General features: G+C 37.9%; 3 protein-coding genes across 3 annotated transcripts; all 3 read left to right on the forward strand.

Moving 5' to 3' along the window:
• Positions 1-6,569: 6,569 nt before the first annotated feature.
• Positions 6,570-9,900, forward strand: LOC110754452 (geranylgeranyl transferase type-2 subunit beta 1-like). Its single transcript, XM_021955520.2, has 11 exons — positions 6,570-6,691; positions 6,807-6,851; positions 7,079-7,132; positions 7,211-7,361; positions 7,482-7,598; positions 7,831-7,897; positions 8,044-8,192; positions 8,693-8,829; positions 8,920-9,018; positions 9,166-9,241; positions 9,457-9,900. Exons 3-11 carry the CDS (start codon positions 7,079-7,081, stop codon positions 9,549-9,551), a joined length of 945 nt encoding a protein of 314 aa, XP_021811212.2. The 5' UTR covers positions 6,570-6,691; positions 6,807-6,851; the 3' UTR covers positions 9,552-9,900.
• Positions 9,901-13,454: 3,554 nt separating this feature from the next.
• On the forward strand, positions 13,455-16,102 carry XTH9 (xyloglucan endotransglucosylase/hydrolase 9). The gene is made up of 4 exons (XM_021955513.2): positions 13,455-13,730; positions 13,938-14,038; positions 14,571-14,764; positions 15,469-16,102. Exons 1-4 carry the CDS (start codon positions 13,556-13,558, stop codon positions 15,887-15,889), a joined length of 891 nt encoding a protein of 296 aa, XP_021811205.2. The 5' UTR covers positions 13,455-13,555; the 3' UTR covers positions 15,890-16,102.
• A 2,509-nt stretch (positions 16,103-18,611) lies between these two features.
• LOC110754433 (putative dehydration-responsive element-binding protein 2H) lies at positions 18,612-20,482 on the forward strand. Its single transcript, XM_021955490.2, has 2 exons — positions 18,612-18,817; positions 19,678-20,482. The coding sequence occupies exon 2, from the start codon at positions 19,718-19,720 to the stop codon at positions 20,306-20,308; it is 591 nt and encodes a 196-aa protein (XP_021811182.1). The 5' UTR covers positions 18,612-18,817; positions 19,678-19,717; the 3' UTR covers positions 20,309-20,482.
• Positions 20,483-20,532: the final 50 nt, after the last annotated feature.

Raw genomic sequence — 20,532 nt, forward strand, 5'->3', positions numbered from 1 at the left:
GCAAGAGCGAGGGTGTCAAGAGGCATTTTACAATGAAGAAGACGCCCCAATGAAATGGAGCCGCCAAGAGGATGAATAAAACTCTCATAGAGCGTGGATGCAGTGCCTATGGTCTCATACAGAGTGATAAGAGAACCAAGTTGAAACCAAAGTCTCTTGAGTGCATATTCCTCGGCTTTGAGAACGATTAGAAAGATTTCAAGTTATGGGATCTAGTGAACAAGAAGAAAATACTTAGTAGACACGTTGTGTTTGATGAGAATGACATGCCTATGATCAAAGTCAAGCAACCGGAGGCGAAGAAGGATGTTATTGGAACAAAGAGAACCATTACAATTCACCACGTATGGTGTTCGGGGATACTCCAAGTACGCAGCCAATTGAAGGCGTTCATGAAGTAATGGAGTCCGATAGTGAGGTGGAGGAATTTGGGCAACAATAACAAACTCAAGGTGGAGCCGACATCTATAGCTAGGTCCAGGCCCAAGAGAACCATCAAATCTCGTCAATGGTTCGGATAGGAGATGGACGCAGTTCATTATGCTCTAAACATGAGTGAAGGGGATCCAACCACTTTCCAAAAAGTAGTTGAGAGTTCGGAGCATGAATTTTTTATGGGTGCTATGATTGATGAGATGGAATCTCTACACTGGAACTCAGTTTGGGAGTTGGTTCCTAAACCCAAAAACCGGAATGTGATCGGCTGCAAATGGGTGTTTAGGAAGAAGGAATGGATACATGAGAAAGAGCCAACTAGATTCAAAGCTCATCTAGTGGCCAATGACTACTTACACAAGGAATGAGTTGATTATGATTAGATCTTCTCTCTGGTGGTGAAGCATACTTCTATACAATTATTGCTCTCCATAATGGCACAATTAGACATGGAGGTGGAACAAAAGGATGTGAAGACGTCGTTCCTCCATGGAGACTTAAAGGAAGACATCTATATGAGTCAACCTCAAGGATTCGTTGAAGCGAGTAAAGGAAATCTGGTTTGTAGGTTGAAGAAGTCTTTGTATGGGCTCAAGTAATATCTAAGACAGTGGTACAAGCGCTTTGACGCTTATATGTTGCGGATTGGGTATAGAAGATGCGAATCAGATTGTTGTGTGTACTCTCATGTGTTCAAGGATGGGAAGATCATCATGTTGCTACTCTATGTGGATGATATGTTAATCGTGTGTTAAGAGATGTCAAAGGTCCGAGAGTTGAAGATTCTACTTGGGAAGGAGTTTGACATGAAAGATCTTGGTCCCGCACAAAAGATCCTAGGAATGGGAATAAGGAGAGACCGAGATGTGGGCAAACTGTGGCTGTCACAAGGCAAGTATATATCTAAGGTCCTTGAGAGATTCAACATATTGGATTGCAAGCCCGTGTCTTCTCCTTTGACAGAGCACTTTAGACTAAGTGCCCAAGAAAGTCCTTTTAGTAACAAAGAGAAGGATGAAATGAATAAGGTTCCATATGCAAGCGCAGTAGAGTGTCTCATGTACGCAATGGTTTGCAAACGCCTTGGCTTAGCTCATGTTGTGAGTGTAGTTTCAAGATACATGGCAAATCCGGGCAAACAACATTGGAATGCAGTGAAGTGAATTTTTTGGTATTTGAAGGGCACCAAGAAGCTTGAGATTTTGTTTGAAAGACAACAAAGAAAGGCATGTGTGTCGGGTTATGTGGATTCAGATTATGTGGGAGACATATACAAGAGGATATTCACCACGGGGTATGTTTTCACTTGTGGTGGAGGACCGATTAGTTGGAGAGCGATGCTTGATCGGTTCATAATTGTATATTATTTCTTACCCTTCTAGCTTATGATTTGGTTATGTTTTTGAGTTAAACTTGTGCTTTTAATCCTTTTTGTGTTTATCTTTCAGTTAATTGAGCTTTAGGTAACAATGATGGCTTTGGAGAACATAATTCATGCAATTCAAGCATGTTAAGGCCTAATTTGGATGAATTGATGAAGAGTTTAAAGACAAATTCATTATGGCTACAGCCCCCTGCCAGTCCAGTTCCGTAGGTCATATTGCAAGCTTTGTTTCAGCAACCTACATAGCTCGGATGAGGCCACATTCTTCATGAAAGTTGCTCCAATTGGTGTGTACTATAACATATCCAAAATTCAGCCCCATTGGATAAATCTGGAGTCCGTTACCTAGCAAACACAGAACCATGCTCAGGATGGATCTTATCAGCGCGGAAAATGAGTTAGCAATTTGTTTCGGCCTTAACTTCTTCCTCCGACCTTGGATTGGCCCAAATAACATATGGCTGGAAAGAAGACATTCTGAACTTCAATTTAGAGTGCTTAAAGTCCTAATTTGATTAAGAGAAGCCCAAGTTGTAAGCCCTTGAAGTTGCTGGTCATGCTGACCTCAGCATGTGCTGGTTGGATGCTTGGTCATGGTGAGCTAGGTATGAGCTATCATTTCTGGTTGGAAGCTTGGTCATGGTGATATGAAGATGAGCTAGGGCTGCTGGTGGGATTTAGTGGTGAAGTGCATCAACCAATTCAAGATTTTCTAATACAAGTGCATCACCCATTTCAGATTTTCTAATACAAGTGCATCAACCATTTCAGATTTTATAATTCAAGTGTTGTATGCATTAGTCTTATTGAATTCTGATTTTCACTTCCCCTAGGCCTATAAATAGGGAAGTTCTCTAAGCTTGTAAGAACACCCCAAGGGGGGGAGCTCTCAAGCACTTCTCTAGAGCTCCCTTCCCTTCTCTCCCTCAAATTCTCTTAGTTTCCCTTTGTAGTTCTCAATTGTTGTAATGAGATCATTCTACTAAATTTTCTTTCTTCTAAATTCTCAAACACTTCTCCCATCCTTCATCAAATTCTCTAAACTACTCAAACACTTTCTCCTCCCTTCTCCAAATTTCCCAAACACATTTCCCTTCTCTTCCAAACATCTCCATGTCTCAAACACTTCACAAACACCTTTCTTTCCGTTCCAAAGTTCTCAAACATTCTCCAATTTTCCAAACACTTTCTCTTCCAAAATCCACAAAGTTCCCAAACACCACTTTCCTTACTCTTCCAATATTCTCTTCTTCAAGTCTCCATGTTCTTCAAACACTTCTCCACATTCCTTCATCAAATTCTCCAAATTTCTCAAACACATCTCTCTTCTCTTCTTCTAATCCTCAAAGCTCTCAAACACTTTCTTCTCCCTTCTCTTCTTCTAAATTCTCCAAACACTTCTCTATTCTCCTTCAAAGTTCTCCATGCTCTCAAACATGTCCCAAACACTTTCTCTTCCAAATTCCCAATGTTCTCAAACCTTCTCTTCCAAAATCCTCCAAGTTTCCAAACACTTTCTTCATCAAATTCTCCAAACACTTTCTCAAACAATTCTCTACTTCTACTTTCTTCTCCAAAAAGCCTCCATGTCCTTAACCACTTTTCCCAAACACTTCTCCTTTCTTCCTCAAATGCTCTCTTTAATGTTCTCCAAGTTGTAATTTATTTTTCTTAATGTACATTCTTTCTTCTTGTTTTGTTTCTTTTGTTTTCATTTATGTTTTGTAGGAAAACTGAGTTGGATCATTCAATCACCAATCCCTGTGGAATCGACCTCGCACTTACATATGCTAAACTACCAACGGCTCGTGCACTTGCGAGTATCACAAGTTGAGGATGCAACTGAATCCACTTTGGTGCAGCTGTATCTACGCAACAATGCTACAATCACTTACTGACTTGTCTACTACCGAAGCGGAGTATATAGCGCTAACAGAGACTTCTAAGGAAGCGTTATGGTTGACAAGATTGGCTAAAGAGTTCGGGATAGCTCAAGACTTGGTGGTGATACAAAGTGACAGTCAAAGTGCTATATGCTTAGTCAAGAATCAAGTGTTTCACGGAAGGTATAAGCATATTGATGTACGGTACCACCGGATAAGGGATTGGGTGAACAATGGGGACATTGCAATGGAGAAGGTTCATACGGATAAGAATGTTTCAGATTGCTTGACCAAGCCAATCACAGCTGAGAAGTTCAGATATTGTTTGAGCTTGATCAATCTTGTTACATGCTAAAGATTGAGGTGGAGCTCTTGGGAGTTACTAGGACGATTTCTAAGAGGTTTGAAGAGGTTCTAGAGGTCAATGATTTTCACAAGGTATTTAGGCTCGCTAAGGTGGAGATTGTTGATTTTGGCTTACCTAAAGATGTTGAAAGAGTGAAGGAAACAGACAGTCAAAAGGGATGTAGTGGTTTTGACTGGGCTCTGCCGCTCAAGCGGCAATGTGGTACTTCTGGCCCAGACCTAGGCGCTCGAGCACCTACTCGAGTGGCAGAACTCAGAGATGTTGAATGTGATCGATGCATTGATGAATAAACTTTTAAGACTTCAATTCTTTTTGCATTTATGCATGCACCCCAATCTTACAATGTATTGACTGATCTCTAGATTTTCGGTAAGTGGCTCTTTTAGTTATATCAATGCTAACTATCCAAGAAATTAATTAAAGATATTGGTATGTGCATTGGGCAATCCGAGCAAGGGTTGCTGCTGCTGCTTTTACAAATTGCTATGTAAATGGAGAAGATTACTTATATATATTTTCAGCTATTATCAATCAAATTACTTATATATATTTGCAAGAAGATTCCTCATCATAAATATTATGAGTGCTACCACACATCATGCATGAGACTGAGTTAGATTAAAATACGTACTGCCCAAGTACCCAAATCATTGCGTAGTCGAAAACTAGAGATTGTGCTGGTTCTCTAAGCATTCAAGTGTTGGACTTGTAATCTTTGGATTCAGTAGAAAATAGGTGTGAACTAAGAAGACTACCCCTGAGACTCATTGATATCCATGCATTATCAATATATTCTTCAAATGTGTGTGCCTAGTTTGTCGTTGCACCACTTTGCACAAATCAGCCCACTGAGTAGATATATGCAACTCAAAATTACAAATAAGTTGCAATTGATTCTTGCTAAATTACTGAAAACTCCTAAGGAGTTTGTCGATCAAATAGTTAAGAGTATTTACTCATGCACGTTCTAAGTTCGATTCCCTCATTCCCGAATATCGCTTGTATAAAAAAAAAAAACAATAATAATAATAACAATAAAACTAATAATTGAATATATATACACACTCGTGCGTTGTGTGTATGGGTATGATTTTCTAACCTTTCAACAAACAGATGTAAAAAACTCAAGTTGATCCAAAGTACCATAAACATCACAGACATCACTGGGTTTTGTCAACCCTCTCCTGAGATCACCGACTGTCTTGAGTTTCAAAGACCATTCCGGCAGACCCAAAAAAGCTCTCCATCAGTCTGTGTCTCTAGTGAAGCTCAACTTTTTTGCTAAGCCCGTATGCACCCACCACCGCCTAAATAGCATCACTATTAATGAAGCAAATTAAGTACACACACACGTAAGGTTCATCAACTTATAAGTTGGTACTGAATGAGAACCAGCTATATAACTTATAAGTAGTGGGTATAGATTAAAAATACATGCCACTTTAAAATTCTTGGAAAATAGGCCCATCTTATTTCTGGGTTGTAAATTAATTGTCAAAATCATTAATTTTTAGCTTATTTTTCAAGGAATATGCAATAAATAAATAAATAAATTTTGACACCAAAAAAGAAGAAGCTAAATTTGAGAAACATCAAAGCAAAGCAATCATATTTTATTTAATTTGTTTGGTTGAGGTATTTGTCTTCCTTTCTTTTTATTCTTTCATTTTTTGGCCACTAATTTTTTTTTATTAAATAAATTGAGGATATAAACTTTTTTCGAAGCTAATGTCCTCCTACTGTCAAAATCCTCCACATTGCATTTTTTAACAGGAAATTGGATGTAACAAGTAATTTTTACGGGCATGTTCTTAGGGGGACCGGGGGGGGGGGGGGGGGGGGTACTCTATCAGTGGCAAAGTTCATGCTCCTGTGTGCGATTGAGCAGGTAAAGCTACCTAGTTAGACCGACGACTGAGCCCGCATGTGTAGAGAAACTCACCTAAGTCCCGATGACATAACTCGGTTTTTCTACTAGTTGTTTATCCTCATATCAATAATATATTATCGCTATTCCCTATAATAATAATAAATAAAAAAAAAGGAAATTGGATGAAATGATAAAGGATTTTGACGATGGGGCCATTAACTAAAAAAATGTTTGTATTCTTAAATTTTTGTTGTTGAAAAACATGGTGTAAATTGAAAATATGGTACAAATTTAGAGGGTAAATTACTAGTTTAACAAAAGAAGTTTGTATCCTCCATTTCTAATTTTCTTTTTACCAAACATATTACGTTTGTTGCACAGAATTTTAGAACCGCGTAATCAAACATGATTTATCATATTTGATGAATGTTTCAAACAAGTCAAACAATCTAATAAGAAACATGAACTCTTTTTATGGTAAAAAGGAAATAGGAACTCGGATCAGATAGAATAGAGATGGAAAAATAAAAACATAAAACTACCAAAAAGCTGGACAAAATAATGAAGACTGCAGAAAGCCCATTAGCCCACCCCAAAACCCCAGCCTTAGCTACGCCATTAGCCCACCTCCGCCAGCGTTGCACGAAGAAAACAGCACAGCTCCTGTCGTCCCTCCCTAATTTTCTCCCTTCTTCTTCTTCTTCAGTCGAGTGGAGGGAACGTCGTCGCTGAGTCATTCAATATCGCCGTCGGTAAGTCATCTTTCTTTTCCCTCGAATTTTCATTCGATTTGTTTGTTTTCTGATTGGGTTGTGATCGATATGAGTTGTAGTTTCTCTTATCTTAATGGAATGATTTTTGTCTCAGATTGTGAACCAGCAAAAGAAAATCTTGAGAACCAGGTGAAGTGCGGTAATTTTCCTTTTGCTATGCTCACACTTCACATTGTGTATAAAACTTGTCATAACTATAATAGCAGATGCTGATACACAGTTCCAGATTAATGATTTCATTTGATATACTTGTCATCTGTGCTTGAGATAGTTTTGAATTTATTGGTTAGTCTTCTTTTTGAGAGCCACAAACACCTATCTTGCACACATTGCAATAGCTATGCCTAATTTTGGAAATTTTCACAGATGGGGGAGCTGGCAAGTCAGAAACATGTTCAGTTCATTGTATCAGTCGAAAAGGTCTGACTTTAATTCGAATACATTTGTTATGCTTTTGCTTTATACCTAATAGTAATAAGATGGTGATACTGTGCTCAGAAGAAGGATTCTTTTGAGTCAGTGGTGATGGAGCATATAAGAATGAATGGGGCATACTGGGGTTTGACTGCTCTTGATCTTCTTGGGAAGCTGCACGCCGTGGATGTCGAGGAGGTTGTTTCCTGGGTTCTCCAGTGCCAACATGACTCAGGTTTGTACTTTGCGAAAATTCTTAGCCAGCCCAACAACACTAAACTGTATTTTGATCTTCATTGTTTGTATGGTGATTTTGAATCGTAGAGAGAATGATGATACAGCTTTGTTTATGCAGGTGGGTTTGGTGGTAACATTGGGCATGACCCACATGTACTACATACCTTAAGTGCTGTGCAGGTTTTGGCCTTGTTCGACAAGCTTGATGTTCTGGATATTGAAAAGGTTGCAAGTTGTATCCTTTAGCATATCTTTTTGTAAATTGAAATAAATCTTTACCACTTACATATATATTTTTTCCATTGGTTAATGGCATTCAAAATAATTGTTATGCCTTGTGTTGAGAGGCTGCTTATAGCTTCCTAAAATGAGATGTAAACAGAGACAGTCACCTACAAAATTAGACAACTAAATGTGTAAAGAAGATTGAATTTAAGCAAATTTGTGCAACTTAATATAAAACTCAGATGTGGCTGGGCTGCAGAATGAAGATGGATCATTTTCAGGGGACATGTGGGGTGAAATTGATACACGGTAGTCTTTTTTAATTTCCTCTACTTTTGGAATTTTATGATTTGTTGAAGTTGCCATCTCTTTATGTAGAACAACCAAGTAACAAATTCTTTGCTGTTTCTTTTAAAAGAAATTAACAAAACAAAAACACTTTCTTTTGATTTTAGGTTTTCTTATATTGCTATCTCTTGTCTCTCATTACTACATCGTTTGGATAAAATCAATGTGGAGAAGGCCGTGAACTACATTTTAAGTTGTAAGAATCATGATGGCGGATTTGGATGCACACCTGGTGCAGAGTCTCATGCAGGTCAAAGTAAGTTATTTACCCTATAGTGTCTCTAGGATGTTTACTTTTTGATTAGTGCTTCATAAATCAGTTTTGTTATACGTCCATTTTTAAACTTTTTCCCCCTGTATTTTGCTTGTTAAACAAACTCTGTATAGGTTTTGTTCAGGGAATCATGTTTACTTCAGATTCAGTTGTATTTTGATGGAAACTCAATAGATCATCGAAGCTGTTTCCTTTTTGTCCATTCAACGGATGTTAGCAGTTACTCTTGCATTTTACAATCACATAGTTTAAGTTTTTTTAAGCTAAGGCTGTCATTATTTTTATCTTTTTCACTTAAGTTTTTAGCTAAGGTCATGTGACACATCTCTTTTTACATCATTCCAACTGCCAAATCTAGTGAAGTATCCTTAATCTTGCTTAATCCACATGCCTGATCCAGAAATGGCATAATTCAGTTGTATTATCTGTATGTCAAAATTAGTCTAAAAACTACAGCTTTGCTCTGCACATTGTGACTGCAGTTTTCTGTTGTGTGGGTGCTCTTGCCATCACGGGGTCACTACATCATATTGACAGGGACCTTCTTGGATGGTGGCTATGTGAGCGGCAAGATAACAAAACTGGAGGTCTTAATGGTCGACCAGAGAAACTTCCTGATGTAGGGTTTTTTTTTCTTTGAAATTGAAACTGAATTTGTTTCTGTTAACATTCTTGGACTCTTCCTTATGGCATTATTTATTCATTTCAGGTCTGCTACTCATGGTGGGCTCTTTCTAGTTTGATCATGATTGACAGAGTTCATTGGATCAATAAAGACAAGCTTATCAAGTTCATTTTAGACTGCCAGGTTACATTTACCTAATGAGCTATTTGTACATTTGGATTATCCTTTAGGAGTGGACATTCTCCCTGTTTTCGTATTTCCTGAGTGAAATTCCAATCATGTAACTATGGATTTATCTGAGATGCTTTGGCTAATTATTGAAAATTGCAGGATATTGAAAATGGAGGAATTTCTGACAGACCAGATGATGCTGTTGATGTTTACCACACTTACTTTGGTGTAGCTGGTATAATTGCTTTGCCTCTGCTTTGTTTGTTTTCCAAATTTCTTCACATAATAACTTGGCATGTTGAAACCTTTTCTTCACAAGGGTAGCTAGTACCTGCTTTTGAACCGCATATAATGCGAAAATGTTTATATAAGATGATTTGTGTTCTTCGTGTAATTTTCTCTCTACAGTACTCATCACATTACATCTAAAGTTGATGTTTATTGATGCAGGACTCTCCCTTCTCGAATATCCAGGGTTGAAAGCCATAGATCCAGCGTACGCTTTGCCAGTTGATGTTGTAAATAGGATTATTTTAGACAGATAAAGGCCTTGTTTGCAACACTCTGATTTGCTTGAGCTTGCTGCAATTTGACACTTTTGTGGTTCTCTAATAGGTCACAACTCTCAACACCTTACTGCTATGTAGAATATACGTTTTTCACTTTGGATGATCCCTTTGACATTCCAGTGGTAGTTGGATGAAATGAGTAATTAAGTTCACAGCTGTAGCCTGTAGCAGGCCCCACCCCACTCCATGAATGATGGATCTCATTTATGAAGTGTGTTTCGGAGTATGGGAATTGAACTCTGTCTGGACTTAGAAAATTGTGGTCCCTGTTCTTCAACATTCGATGTCATTCTATTCCAACTTCCAAGTCCAAGTTATCATCTCATTTCCTTTTCTATTTGGTTTCTTTGTAGAAAATAGGTAGATTTGATGACTGAACTTTGATACATATCATAATACATTTTCGTCTAATCTAATTGAAACTTGGTAACATTTGCATACATACAAATATGCCATCAAATCAATCAAGGGAAGAAGCCCTACTATCTTTATTAGCATATTTCAGATTGTTCGTCACCTCCGATATTCGGATATTTGATTTGGAACGGCTAATGAAACCCACATTTTATCAATGGTTGGAAATCATCTATGCACATTTGATCTATGGTCATACCTTATCTAGTCACCGAGAAATTCACCACAAAATGACCCGAATCACATAAAACAGGTATCACATCGCATCTCAGTCACGAAATGGTAAATGACAAGAGCCAAAGTGTCTTTAATTGCATCCAGGTTGTGTTGCCACAAGCAATTTGCAAACAATATGATAATGTGTGTGAGAGAGAGAGAGAGAGAGAGCGCGCGAGCTAACGTTTGTTTGCATGTGACCTTGTGTGACAAGATTCAAGATTTGAGCATCAAATTCTTCAACGTGCATTACACATATTACATATATATATATATATTATAAAGTGTACTATCACGTGTGAGTTTGAGGGATCGATTTGGCTCTTCCTTTTGGCTCTCTTCATTTCATTGGAGATTTCGAATGGAAACAGCCGTCCCCTCCACCCAATCCCATCCCTGCCGACCTCTGTATTTCAAACACAATTCACGTGCCCACTTTGCCTCCTCCCTCATTCCTGTGGAAGCTAGACTAAGAGAAGCCTCATATTCTAACCAATCAACAAGACACACGTCACCATTCCTCAAACATTAGCTTTACGTGTACGGATGTGATTGGCCAGAACTTTAGGCCAAGTGGGGGTTGGATTGGGATTTAACATAATAAAATAGGCCAAGTAGGGGTTGGATTGGGATTGAATACAATAAAATAGGGTATTTGTTGGAAGAATAAAAAAAAGAGTGAGAGTTTTGAGAGAGAGTGTGTGGCATTAAAAGGCGTCATGATCGAAAAGACATGTTCATGCCAACATGCGTGCACTCTACCTCCCTCTGTTCTTGCTTAATCTGACACGTGATTTTAAATATTTCACTGTTTCATTTTATTTTATTTTATTCATTTTCTATGTTAAGAAATTTGAATTCCCAGCAGGAGTGAATCATGAATTCCCATTTAAATTGAGTGCAACCAAAATTAGAGTTTGATGTGAATCAATGTGGAGCTTTGGTGAGGTTGCAAGTGAAATTGTACACGTACAACTGTTTTCCCAATAATGGTCATGTTGCCTCATAAGCCTATAGATATGATGGATTCTATAGGCCTGGAAGCCCTCTGTTTGCAAGAAACCATCAATGCAATTACACTTGCTCACCTACTATATTTTTGCATAATTCATTTACTCAAAAATAAAGAAGAATACATTGCCATCGCTTATTATCGATTTTTTAGAATTTATGAGAAATTTATAGAGTATATCGAAAATTCGACTGCCTATAGCTGAAGCAGCTACTTTCAAAGTAACAAAAGAGAGAAAAGCAACAACTGGAATGGGAAAGTAAGAATCGGAAAGTGGATTACTCACTTTCTTCTCTCATTCAAAACCGTGCATAAGCTTTCATCTCGCACGAATCCTAAGTGATAAAAGAAACAAGAGCTAATCTTTTTTTTTATTTATAATTATGACCTTCCTCGCATATGTATAAGACTGAATCCATTCAATTACTAATCGTTAACTTTTTGAGGAATCCATAAGTAATTCTTATCACATATATAACATCTTCGTCACTCATGTAAATCGAACCTAACACCTTCTTTAATCATGTCAAGACAAATCTCACTACACCAAATGCAATAATTTCTTAAAGAAATCATGATATTTTTCAACTCATTATTATTGCCAAAAAAGGACAAAATTCTTAACCATTTTCTTTTATTTTTTGGTTGGTGAATTCTTTGCTCCCGGTCCCATCCAATTGAACGCTGCGGGCCAGCGGCCCTGCCAAGTAATTCAACGGCCGTGTACTACAATGTCTAGAAAATATCTCATGCCATGTGGATCTATGCCATTGGATGATCATAAGCTTTTTCTTTTTCTTTTTTTTTTAATTATCAGAAGCTTTTCCAAAGGCTGTGGACCAATATCCTAAAGCATAATTGCAATAATTTGTTTTTATATAATATATTATATGATGAACAAATACACTGTTACATTGTAAAAGGTTGATTTTATTTTGTATACCAGATACAGTAATAAATAAACCGAACAAAAAACAAAATACTAAATTTAATTTAATATATACATCAATGGTGGACAGCTTCTCTTGCCTCAACCAATCCATAACAGGGATTAAAAAAAACAAAATTATATTCCACATCAATGTATTTAAATGAGTCAACTACTACCTTTTTAATCAAATCCGACATTTCTCTTCCATGATGTCGAATATAAATGCCGCCAATGTTTCAAGGTAGGGAATGCAAAGGCAGCCAATTTAAGGACAATCCAATTGCATTTTGGTTTACAAATCCTATAATTAACCATTTTTATTGGAGTATCAGCTCCTAAAGTTGCTTAGTACTTAAAACCATAACGCGATATGTTTGTATTGGTATGATTTGAATTCTCCATTCGGATGGAAGAATTTCAAATCGATGGATTTAGATGACAGGTAAACTTGTTCGTTTAGATTAGTACAATTCATGTATGTCAAGCTCTGCACAATAAAAAAGTAGAAAATAAATGAATTTCAACTTATTCCTTACTAGTTATTTCAACTACCTCTAGTCTAATGCGGGTCTTATATTTGTAGCAAATTTAGACTTATTCTCAAATACGAATCATTTCTTTTAAATCCCTCCACTTAAACGGGGCTTAACTTTATATTGAATTCGAATCATGTCATATCTTGCATCAAATTATCACCCATGATCTCATTTTTTAATATCCGTACACAATAATGTTCTGACTAAAATAAAAAATAATAATTATAAAAATTCTCCCAAAATATGGCCCTCATCCCAAGAACCCAGAAAACAAAGGTTTTTATTGCCATTATAGCAATGCATAGTGCGATTGCACTGAGCTGGCACTGTCATTACTCAAAGCAAAACAAAAAACAAAGATAAAGTGAGGAAAAAAAAAAAAAAAACCTGCTCCATTCCCCTGCTTTTCCTCCAATACCACCAAGAGATGCTTCATTGACAGCTGGCCTCGTCAGTGAACCAGCTGGACTTTCCTACGTGTCGTGGCCTCATTGGCGGTGGATCTGTACCCCGCTTTAGGGCATGGACATGTCGTACCGAAGGGTAGTAGTGCCCCTCCACAGCCTCACAGCTTTGGCCAGCTAATCAGTGGGAGGGCCTCACAGAGAGCAGAGTAACGGCTACATTTTTAATCTCTGGGGTTGTATTTATCGAAATTTGAAATCATACGTGGCTGGTGATATGGTGACTGGAATTGAGTGACGTGGACAGTGAAATTGGTGAAGGGGCTTGTGAGAGAAGCCAATTCAAACAGGCTATAAAAGGCAGTGTTTTTCGTGTTTCTCTCCAGACTCGGGACTGAGCATTTCAGAGTTGAAGAAGAAAGCTTCATTCTCTCTCTCTCTCTCTCTCTCTAATATCTTCTTTTTCCATGGCAATTCCAGCTTTTAAAATTATGTCTCTGTTTCTGAGTGTGTTTGTGGGTTTTGCATCGGTGGGTCTGGTTAGCTCAGCTAAGTTTGATGAGCTTTTCCAGCCAACCTGGGCTTTCGATCATTTCACCCATGAAGGAGAGCTTCTTCACATGAAACTTGACAACTTTTCTGGTACATATACCATTTTCTTTAGAAAATCAATCGCTACCTCTAACGGTTTCTTTAGAGTTTTTGAAGCAGAGCATCAAGCTCTGTTTTTTACCCAAAAAAAGCTCTGTTATTTTGGTTCATTATGCAAAACAAAAATTGTTGTTTTCTTGAATAATGCTTGCTCTTCCTGTTGCTTGGACTAATGTGATGGTGGGTTTGAAATTTCAGGAGCTGGGTTTCAATCCAAGAACAAGTATTTGTTTGGCAAAGTGAGCCTTCAGATTAAGCTTGTAGAGGGTGACTCTGCTGGAACAGTTACTGCTTTCTATGTGAGTAAACACTACTACCAGTGTGTTTTTCAGAACAAAAAGCAAATCTTTTTTGCTTTATTCCATTAATTTCTGATATTCTGCTTTGAAAAATATTAATTTTTGTAAGTTGAAAACAGCTCAGCTTGTTGTGGTGCCAATTGGGTCCCCTATTTATTTAGACTTGGCTTTATTTGACCCATCATTGTGCTACTACTGATACTACCAGTAGCTCTTACCTACTCTCTTTACTCTCGTGAAGTTTCTATTTTTGTTAATCCTGATTTGATTACTAATTTGTTCTAATCTTATTACTAATTGTTTTCTCATTGCTTAATCCATTTGATAATCAAATCCATAATAGAAAATCTTGTGACTTTGAATTGGCTTTTATGGAACCAACTAACATGTATCAGACTCTGACACTGAAATTCAATTCTCCTTTACTCATTCATTCATATGCACTGACAGATATTAATATCATATCATATGGGTGATCTGAGTTTTAACTAATTCTTCAATCTGTTTTCCTTTTCTTCATTTGTTTGTGTAGATGTCATCGGACGGCCCATCTCACAATGAGTTTGACTTTGAGTTCCTGGGCAACACCACCGGCGAACCTTACTCAGTGCAGACCAACATCTATGTGAATGGTGTCGGCAACAGGGAGCAAAGATTGAACCTTTGGTTCGACCCCACCACGGAGTTTCACTCCTACTCTATATTCTGGAACCAGCGCCAAGTAGTGTAAGCACTTAACCTTCTCTCGTCTCATTTTCTGTGTATATATGCATACATGGTGACTTTGAGCTCGTCTCGTTAATTAGACAAGTTTAAGATATCACTTGTATAATAAATAAAGATTTATGTGTACATGTGTGATAAGTGGTCATTAGTAATTATGATTTCAATGGAGCAGAGGCACCCCGCAGTTCATATTCCAAAAGCCAGCTGCCAGTGTCATGAAGGCAGCGTGTGGCGCTTGTCCGCCCCCACTCTCTGTCTAAGTATAAAGTTGAGAAAGAAAAACAAAAAAACCCCATGGAAAAGGGAACGAATCTTGCATGATGTCTGTAGGGTCGTATTACGTGTAAAATTTACAGAAACACTGTGGGGGCAGATGCCCGTCTGCTCTGTTTTGAGCCACTGTGCAAGCAATAGCTTTGGCATTTTGCTATTTGCCGTACTGCATCATGTCTCATGTGTGAGGTAGTATTGTAAGAGTTTGACAGAGACCCCATTGGGTGAAAAAAAATAATTATCTGATATTCTTCTCAAAGTTCTCATCTTGATGTTGGTAAAAGTTACAAATTATATCTTAATAAAAAATAGGCCTATAAGTTTTTACTTAAGGAGCTCGTGGGTTTAGAATATTTATCCCTGCATCCGAAGTTTTACGTTCGATTTCCCCTTCACTTACATATTCTTGTTCAATTATTGGTTTTGTTCAGGTTCCTAGTGGATGAGACACCAATTAGAGTCCACACCAACATGGAAAACAAAGGGGTGCCCTTCCCCAAGGATCAAGCCATGGGGGTGTACAGTTCAATATGGAATGCAGATGACTGGGCCACACAAGGTGGTAGGGTCAAGACAGATTGGTCCCATGCACCCTTCATTGCAAGCTACAAGGGCTTTGAAATCAATGCCTGTGAGTGCCCAGTTTCTCTTGCAGCAGCAGATAGCGCAAAGAAGTGCAGCAGCAGTGGAGATCAGAAGTATTGGTGGGATGAGCCTACATTGTCAACTCTCAATCTGCACCAGAACCACCAGCTCGTGTGGGTTAAGGCTCACCACATGTTCTATGACTACTGCACTGATTCTGCTAGGTTTCCAGTGACACCTCTTGAGTGTGTTCATCACCACCACTAGGGTTCATGGCCTTGGAAGATTGAAGGAGGAGAAAAAAACAACACTTTGTATAAAAAGAAAGGGCAGAAAAAGGAGGGGGGTGAAAAAGCTATAAACATGTGCTCCATGTTTTTTTTTTTCTTTTGTTCGTTTCTTTTGTTCTCTTTGGTCTTCAGGTTGTATGATAGGCGTGGTAATTTCAATGTGAAATATGAATTTTCTTTTTTCCTTAAATTTTTACTTGTGTGATACTGAGACTTACTACTCACTACCAAACATCGTACAAAATTTCTAGCTTGCATGCGCATGCGTTCACCGTTGCCTGGTATAATTTTTAGGTCACGGGGAGACAATCATGGTTGATAGCAGAGTAGGTAGGGAAAGGGATAAAGTTATGCAACAGGGAAGGAAAATGCATGAAAGAAACAAATAGTGGGCCCCTAAATTCGGGATGTCATTTTTCAAAGTGGGCCAGCCTCTTCAGTCCTCAAGGCAAGTGGTGAAAGGCAATGAAAGGGAAACAAGGGTAAGGCTTGGCTTTTATTTAACAAGCCGAGTGGTTTAGTGTTTCATATCAATGAATAAGTTCATATTTGGGAAATGGAAATCGAACTTAGAATCTCGGATATATGAATCATTAAAGCGATAAATTCATTTTGCATGAAATCACACTTATTATTATGGGCCAAAACATTGGAGGTCATGATTAAAGAGAAGTTAATAAAGAACCGAAAGTCATTGGCCATGTGAATATGTGATGGCATTATTTGGTTTGGTTTCATCTCCCTCGTTAAAGGGGAATGTGGGAACAATGTCATTGTTTGTGCCTTGGTTTTTTCAAAGTGATATGACAATGCTTGACATGCATTTTAGACAGTTTGCGTGGGGAAGAAATCAAATTAAGCAAGCAAGGTCACAAGAATACAGTTTGAAAGCTTCTCTTTAACTTTTCTCGTGAATTCAACCTTTCTTCTTTCAAGGGTTGAAGATTGTTGTTTCCTAATCTCTTCCTATACTGCTGGGCCAGAGCTTTCTTATTACCTCTGCCACAGACATGTGAAACTTGTGGAGAAATTAAAACCCAGCATTATTAGACTAGCTTGCATGATTGAGTTAAGTAGCACCTTGTTTAGATGGGGGACCAATAATTTAATTTTGAGGATCATAGAGGTTCCTTTCTCTACAGGCCAACCTAGCTACTGTAACTTGGGATAACTTTGCTGGTTTTTGGTGGATTCATGACATAATCCAAAGCTCCTAGGTCCCATACAAATGATAGGACATGAAAGGGGGTTGTAAGAAGGTGACGGTTTTCCACTCAGATGAATTAATCTGGTCCAGAGTAAATAATGGAAAAACACAAAAGCTGAAAGGAGCCATTTCACAAGAATCAAATCAAATGAGAAATGACTTACTTGCCGAGGAGAAACACTTGTATGGAACGGAGATAGAATTGTTTTTTTTTATCTTTAACCAATCATAATTTTTTTACTTGATCGGAGATAACAAAACAATTCTATTTCCTGTTGCACATAAATTTTTCTGTTTGAGGAGCGTCCTCTGATGTAGATGGGTTAAATACAACAGTAACTCTGCTTTCTGTTGTGTTTTCTTTTTGGTTAAATACAAAACTTGACTGATTTAACATGTATTCTTTTTCTTTTCTATTGCTATGATGAGATGGAGCTACCACTCATTTAAGAGATACAAGATGAGGGAGGTGGTAGATCAGGAAATAATGAAGGCAATAATAAATTCTCAGAGTAAAACACATCAGGCCCCATTAACACCCACCAATCCTTTTTATGGGTGGAAAAGCTTTGAATTTGATCATTGAGGACAAAAAACAAGTGAAGCATCAAGATCTAGAGAAGACAATGATGGTGGTTGATAGGCATCAAATTTGAGTTCATCATGAACTGAAAGGGCTCAAGGCACTGATGAAAGTGGGAGACAGAGCTAAATGTAAAATAAGCTTAAAGTGGTTTTGTCAACTTGTTGAACAGAAAATGAACATTATATACATATATATATAGCAGCATACATTATAAGATGCTTTAAGAGAATATTCTATATATAATTAGAGGCTAACAAGAACAGACAAAGGAGCTCATATTAATCCCAACAAGTAGAAATCAACCATGTTTAGCTTTGGCATGGAAGAGCTGCTATTGATCATTAATGGAACCACACACAAAAATGTTGATCACATGTCATGGCAGAGAATCCAAAGGAACAAGAAACCAAGATTCTAGCAATGATATTAGAGAAACACTTTCATAATCAATAATAGCAATGAATTTTGAGACACTGAATTCTATTTTATTAAAGTTATTTGGAATAATTCAAAAATATATACAAAAAAGGGGACATAGGCTTAGCCAAGTTGACTAGAGCTAATGTGCTCCTCACTCTGCACTTGAGATCGAATCCCCCTCCCCGTAATTTAGATTAAATTAAAGTAGATCATCATTTGAAAAAAAAAACAGATATATATTTAAGTTACAAAATAAGTACGTATAGAGCTAAAACCCTAGACAATAAAAATAGGAAACCAATATAATTGATCCAAGTATATCAAAGACAAACCAGATCATGTGACATTTGGGTTTTCTAGCCCAAGGATTATTAGGCTTATGGGTTCTCTTTCATCTTGTAGCTTACAATTTGGGCCGGGACTTGGGTTCAAAATTCAAAATTTAAATTATGAAAAAGCTGAAGATGAAGAGCGAGCTGAAGATTACAATTCATTTGGGGGCAAATTGGGGCGGATAGGGCTTTTCTTTTTTCTTCACATTTTCTGCTTTGGTCAGTTGTCACTGTCGACGCCTAGCCCTCTCTTCAGCCCCCTAATTCTCTCATTCTCTTTCCATGAAGCTTTGACCATTTTTCTCTTCTGAGCTCAGACCCCTTGAGACACGAGGGTAGGGGGTCCCGGAGCAAAAGAAGGTAACTTTTTCGCTTCTCCAATTCTTGCTTGTTACTTTTGTTGTCAAATTTGATGAGATCTATGCTTGGTTATTTTCACTGAGTACGTAAATCCAGTCCAGTTTTGAATTTATTTCAAATATAATTTTTGTTTCACAATTTTGCTATTATGATTTTGTGTATAGCGGCAAGCTTGCGGCTCTAGCAAGATTGTCAATTGAGTTAGTTTTTGTTTATTTGTTTGTTGGAAGAGTATAGTCAGTAACAAATGGAAATTCTTAGCTGAATGAATGTTTAGTTTAAATGGTTTGTGCGGGAAAGTGAAAGAGAAATTGATGTCGGTGTTGGAATTGTTTGCCTGAAAAAGTCAAACTAAGTGATCTTTTTGCATCTTCTTATTTTGTGTTCCATGTATCCAAACGCAATATGCCACAATCATGTTTTTGAATTTTGAGTAGATGGAGGACATTTTCCTTATTAAGAAGAGTCCATTGTTTTGTACAAATGATAGAAATATTGGGAGCTTCGAGAGGCCTAACAGTCTTCCTAGCATTGTAGGATCTCTTCTGAATATAATTTATGGTTTCTTTCTTTGTGTTTACTGTCTGCTGTTTTAATCCTGGGAAGACTTAGGTTTAGTGCCTGTATACTGAATGAGTAATCGAAGGATATGTGGTTGCATTGTATGTTGACGGTTTTGCGTGCCCGTATGTTGGTTTCATTATGGGCATTGCGCTAGGTGGTGTTTTGAGGTGTTGCCTTTTATTTTGTTTTTGTCCAAGGTTGGCATAGCCGAAATAAGCAAATTTGGGTAGTAATTAAGTATTGCTTTCGTATAAAGACTATGTCTAAAGACAAAGCCTTCTTTCTAATATTGGCAGGTGATTCATTGTGTTTCCTGTTCAGTACAAAATTAACTGCATGACCAAGTTGGTCAAAACAGATCCAAGACAGGATGGATCTAATCCTGTGGCTGAGACTCTTGCGAAGTGGAAAGCATATAACGACCATCTGGATTCGTGCAACGATGAAAGTAAACCAATTCGTAGAGTACCAGCCAAGGGATCAAAGAAGGGATGCATGAAGGGTAAAGGCGGGCCTGAGAACTCTCGTTGTAACTACAGAGGTGTTAGGCAGAGGACATGGGGCAAGTGGGTTGCAGAAATTCGGGCACCAAACAGGGGAAGTAGGCTCTGGCTGGGTACTTTCCCAACTGCAATTGAAGCTGCACTTGCTTATGATGAAGCTGCAAGGGCCATGTACGGTTCTGCTGCGCGCCTTAACTTTCCTAATATATCAATTTCCAATTTGTCAAAGGATCCTTCTTCTAGGGCAACTCTTTCAGCTGCTTCCTCGTTAGTAACCTCTGCAGGTTCAGAATCCTCAGGAAAATCAGACCACTCGGAGGATTGTGCTGCTCAGGGTAAGGTGAATTATCTTTCCCCTAATGTAGAGAATGAGGATACGACGACGAATCGAGATCAAACAAATGAGGATGGAGAAGATGAATGAAGAGTCGGTCTCTGACCTTCTCGGGCATTATGATGTACATTTTTAGTATACATACTTGGGTGATGGTGGAGGGTGGATTTTCATATTGTACGTGGGAGATGACAGGAATTTTGGTAACTGTAATTGGGAGACAAGCAATTTTTAAATTTTTAGTTTCAATTCCCATTTGGAGTATAGAGCTTCTTACCTTTCCCATGGGCGGTTTCTGACCGTTGATGAGATGC

This window comes from Prunus avium, chromosome 3 (assembly GCF_965620075.1).
Source record: "Prunus avium chromosome 3, drPruAviu1.hap1.1, whole genome shotgun sequence".
NCBI lineage: Eukaryota > Viridiplantae > Streptophyta > Magnoliopsida > Rosales > Rosaceae > Prunus > Prunus avium.

Bases quoted from the DNA above. Each gene is read 5' to 3' on its own strand.
- LOC110754433 (XM_021955490.2), top strand. From the start codon at position 19,718: ATGACCAAGTTGGTCAAAACAGATCCAAGACAGGATGGATCTAATCCT.
- XTH9 (XM_021955513.2), top strand. From the start codon at position 13,556: ATGGCAATTCCAGCTTTTAAAATTATGTCTCTGTTTCTGAGTGTGTTT. The intron at 13,731-13,937 runs GTACATATACCA...TTGAAATTTCAG, and splicing joins GAAACTTGACAACTTTTCTG to GAGCTGGGTTTCAATCCAAG. The intron at 14,765-15,468 runs GTAAGCACTTAA...GGTTTTGTTCAG, and splicing joins TGGAACCAGCGCCAAGTAGT to GTTCCTAGTGGATGAGACAC.
- LOC110754452 (XM_021955520.2), top strand. From the start codon at position 7,079: ATGGGGGAGCTGGCAAGTCAGAAACATGTTCAGTTCATTGTATCAGTC. The intron at 7,133-7,210 runs GTCTGACTTTAA...TACTGTGCTCAG, and splicing joins TCATTGTATCAGTCGAAAAG to AAGAAGGATTCTTTTGAGTC. The intron at 7,362-7,481 runs GTTTGTACTTTG...TTGTTTATGCAG, and splicing joins CCAGTGCCAACATGACTCAG to GTGGGTTTGGTGGTAACATT.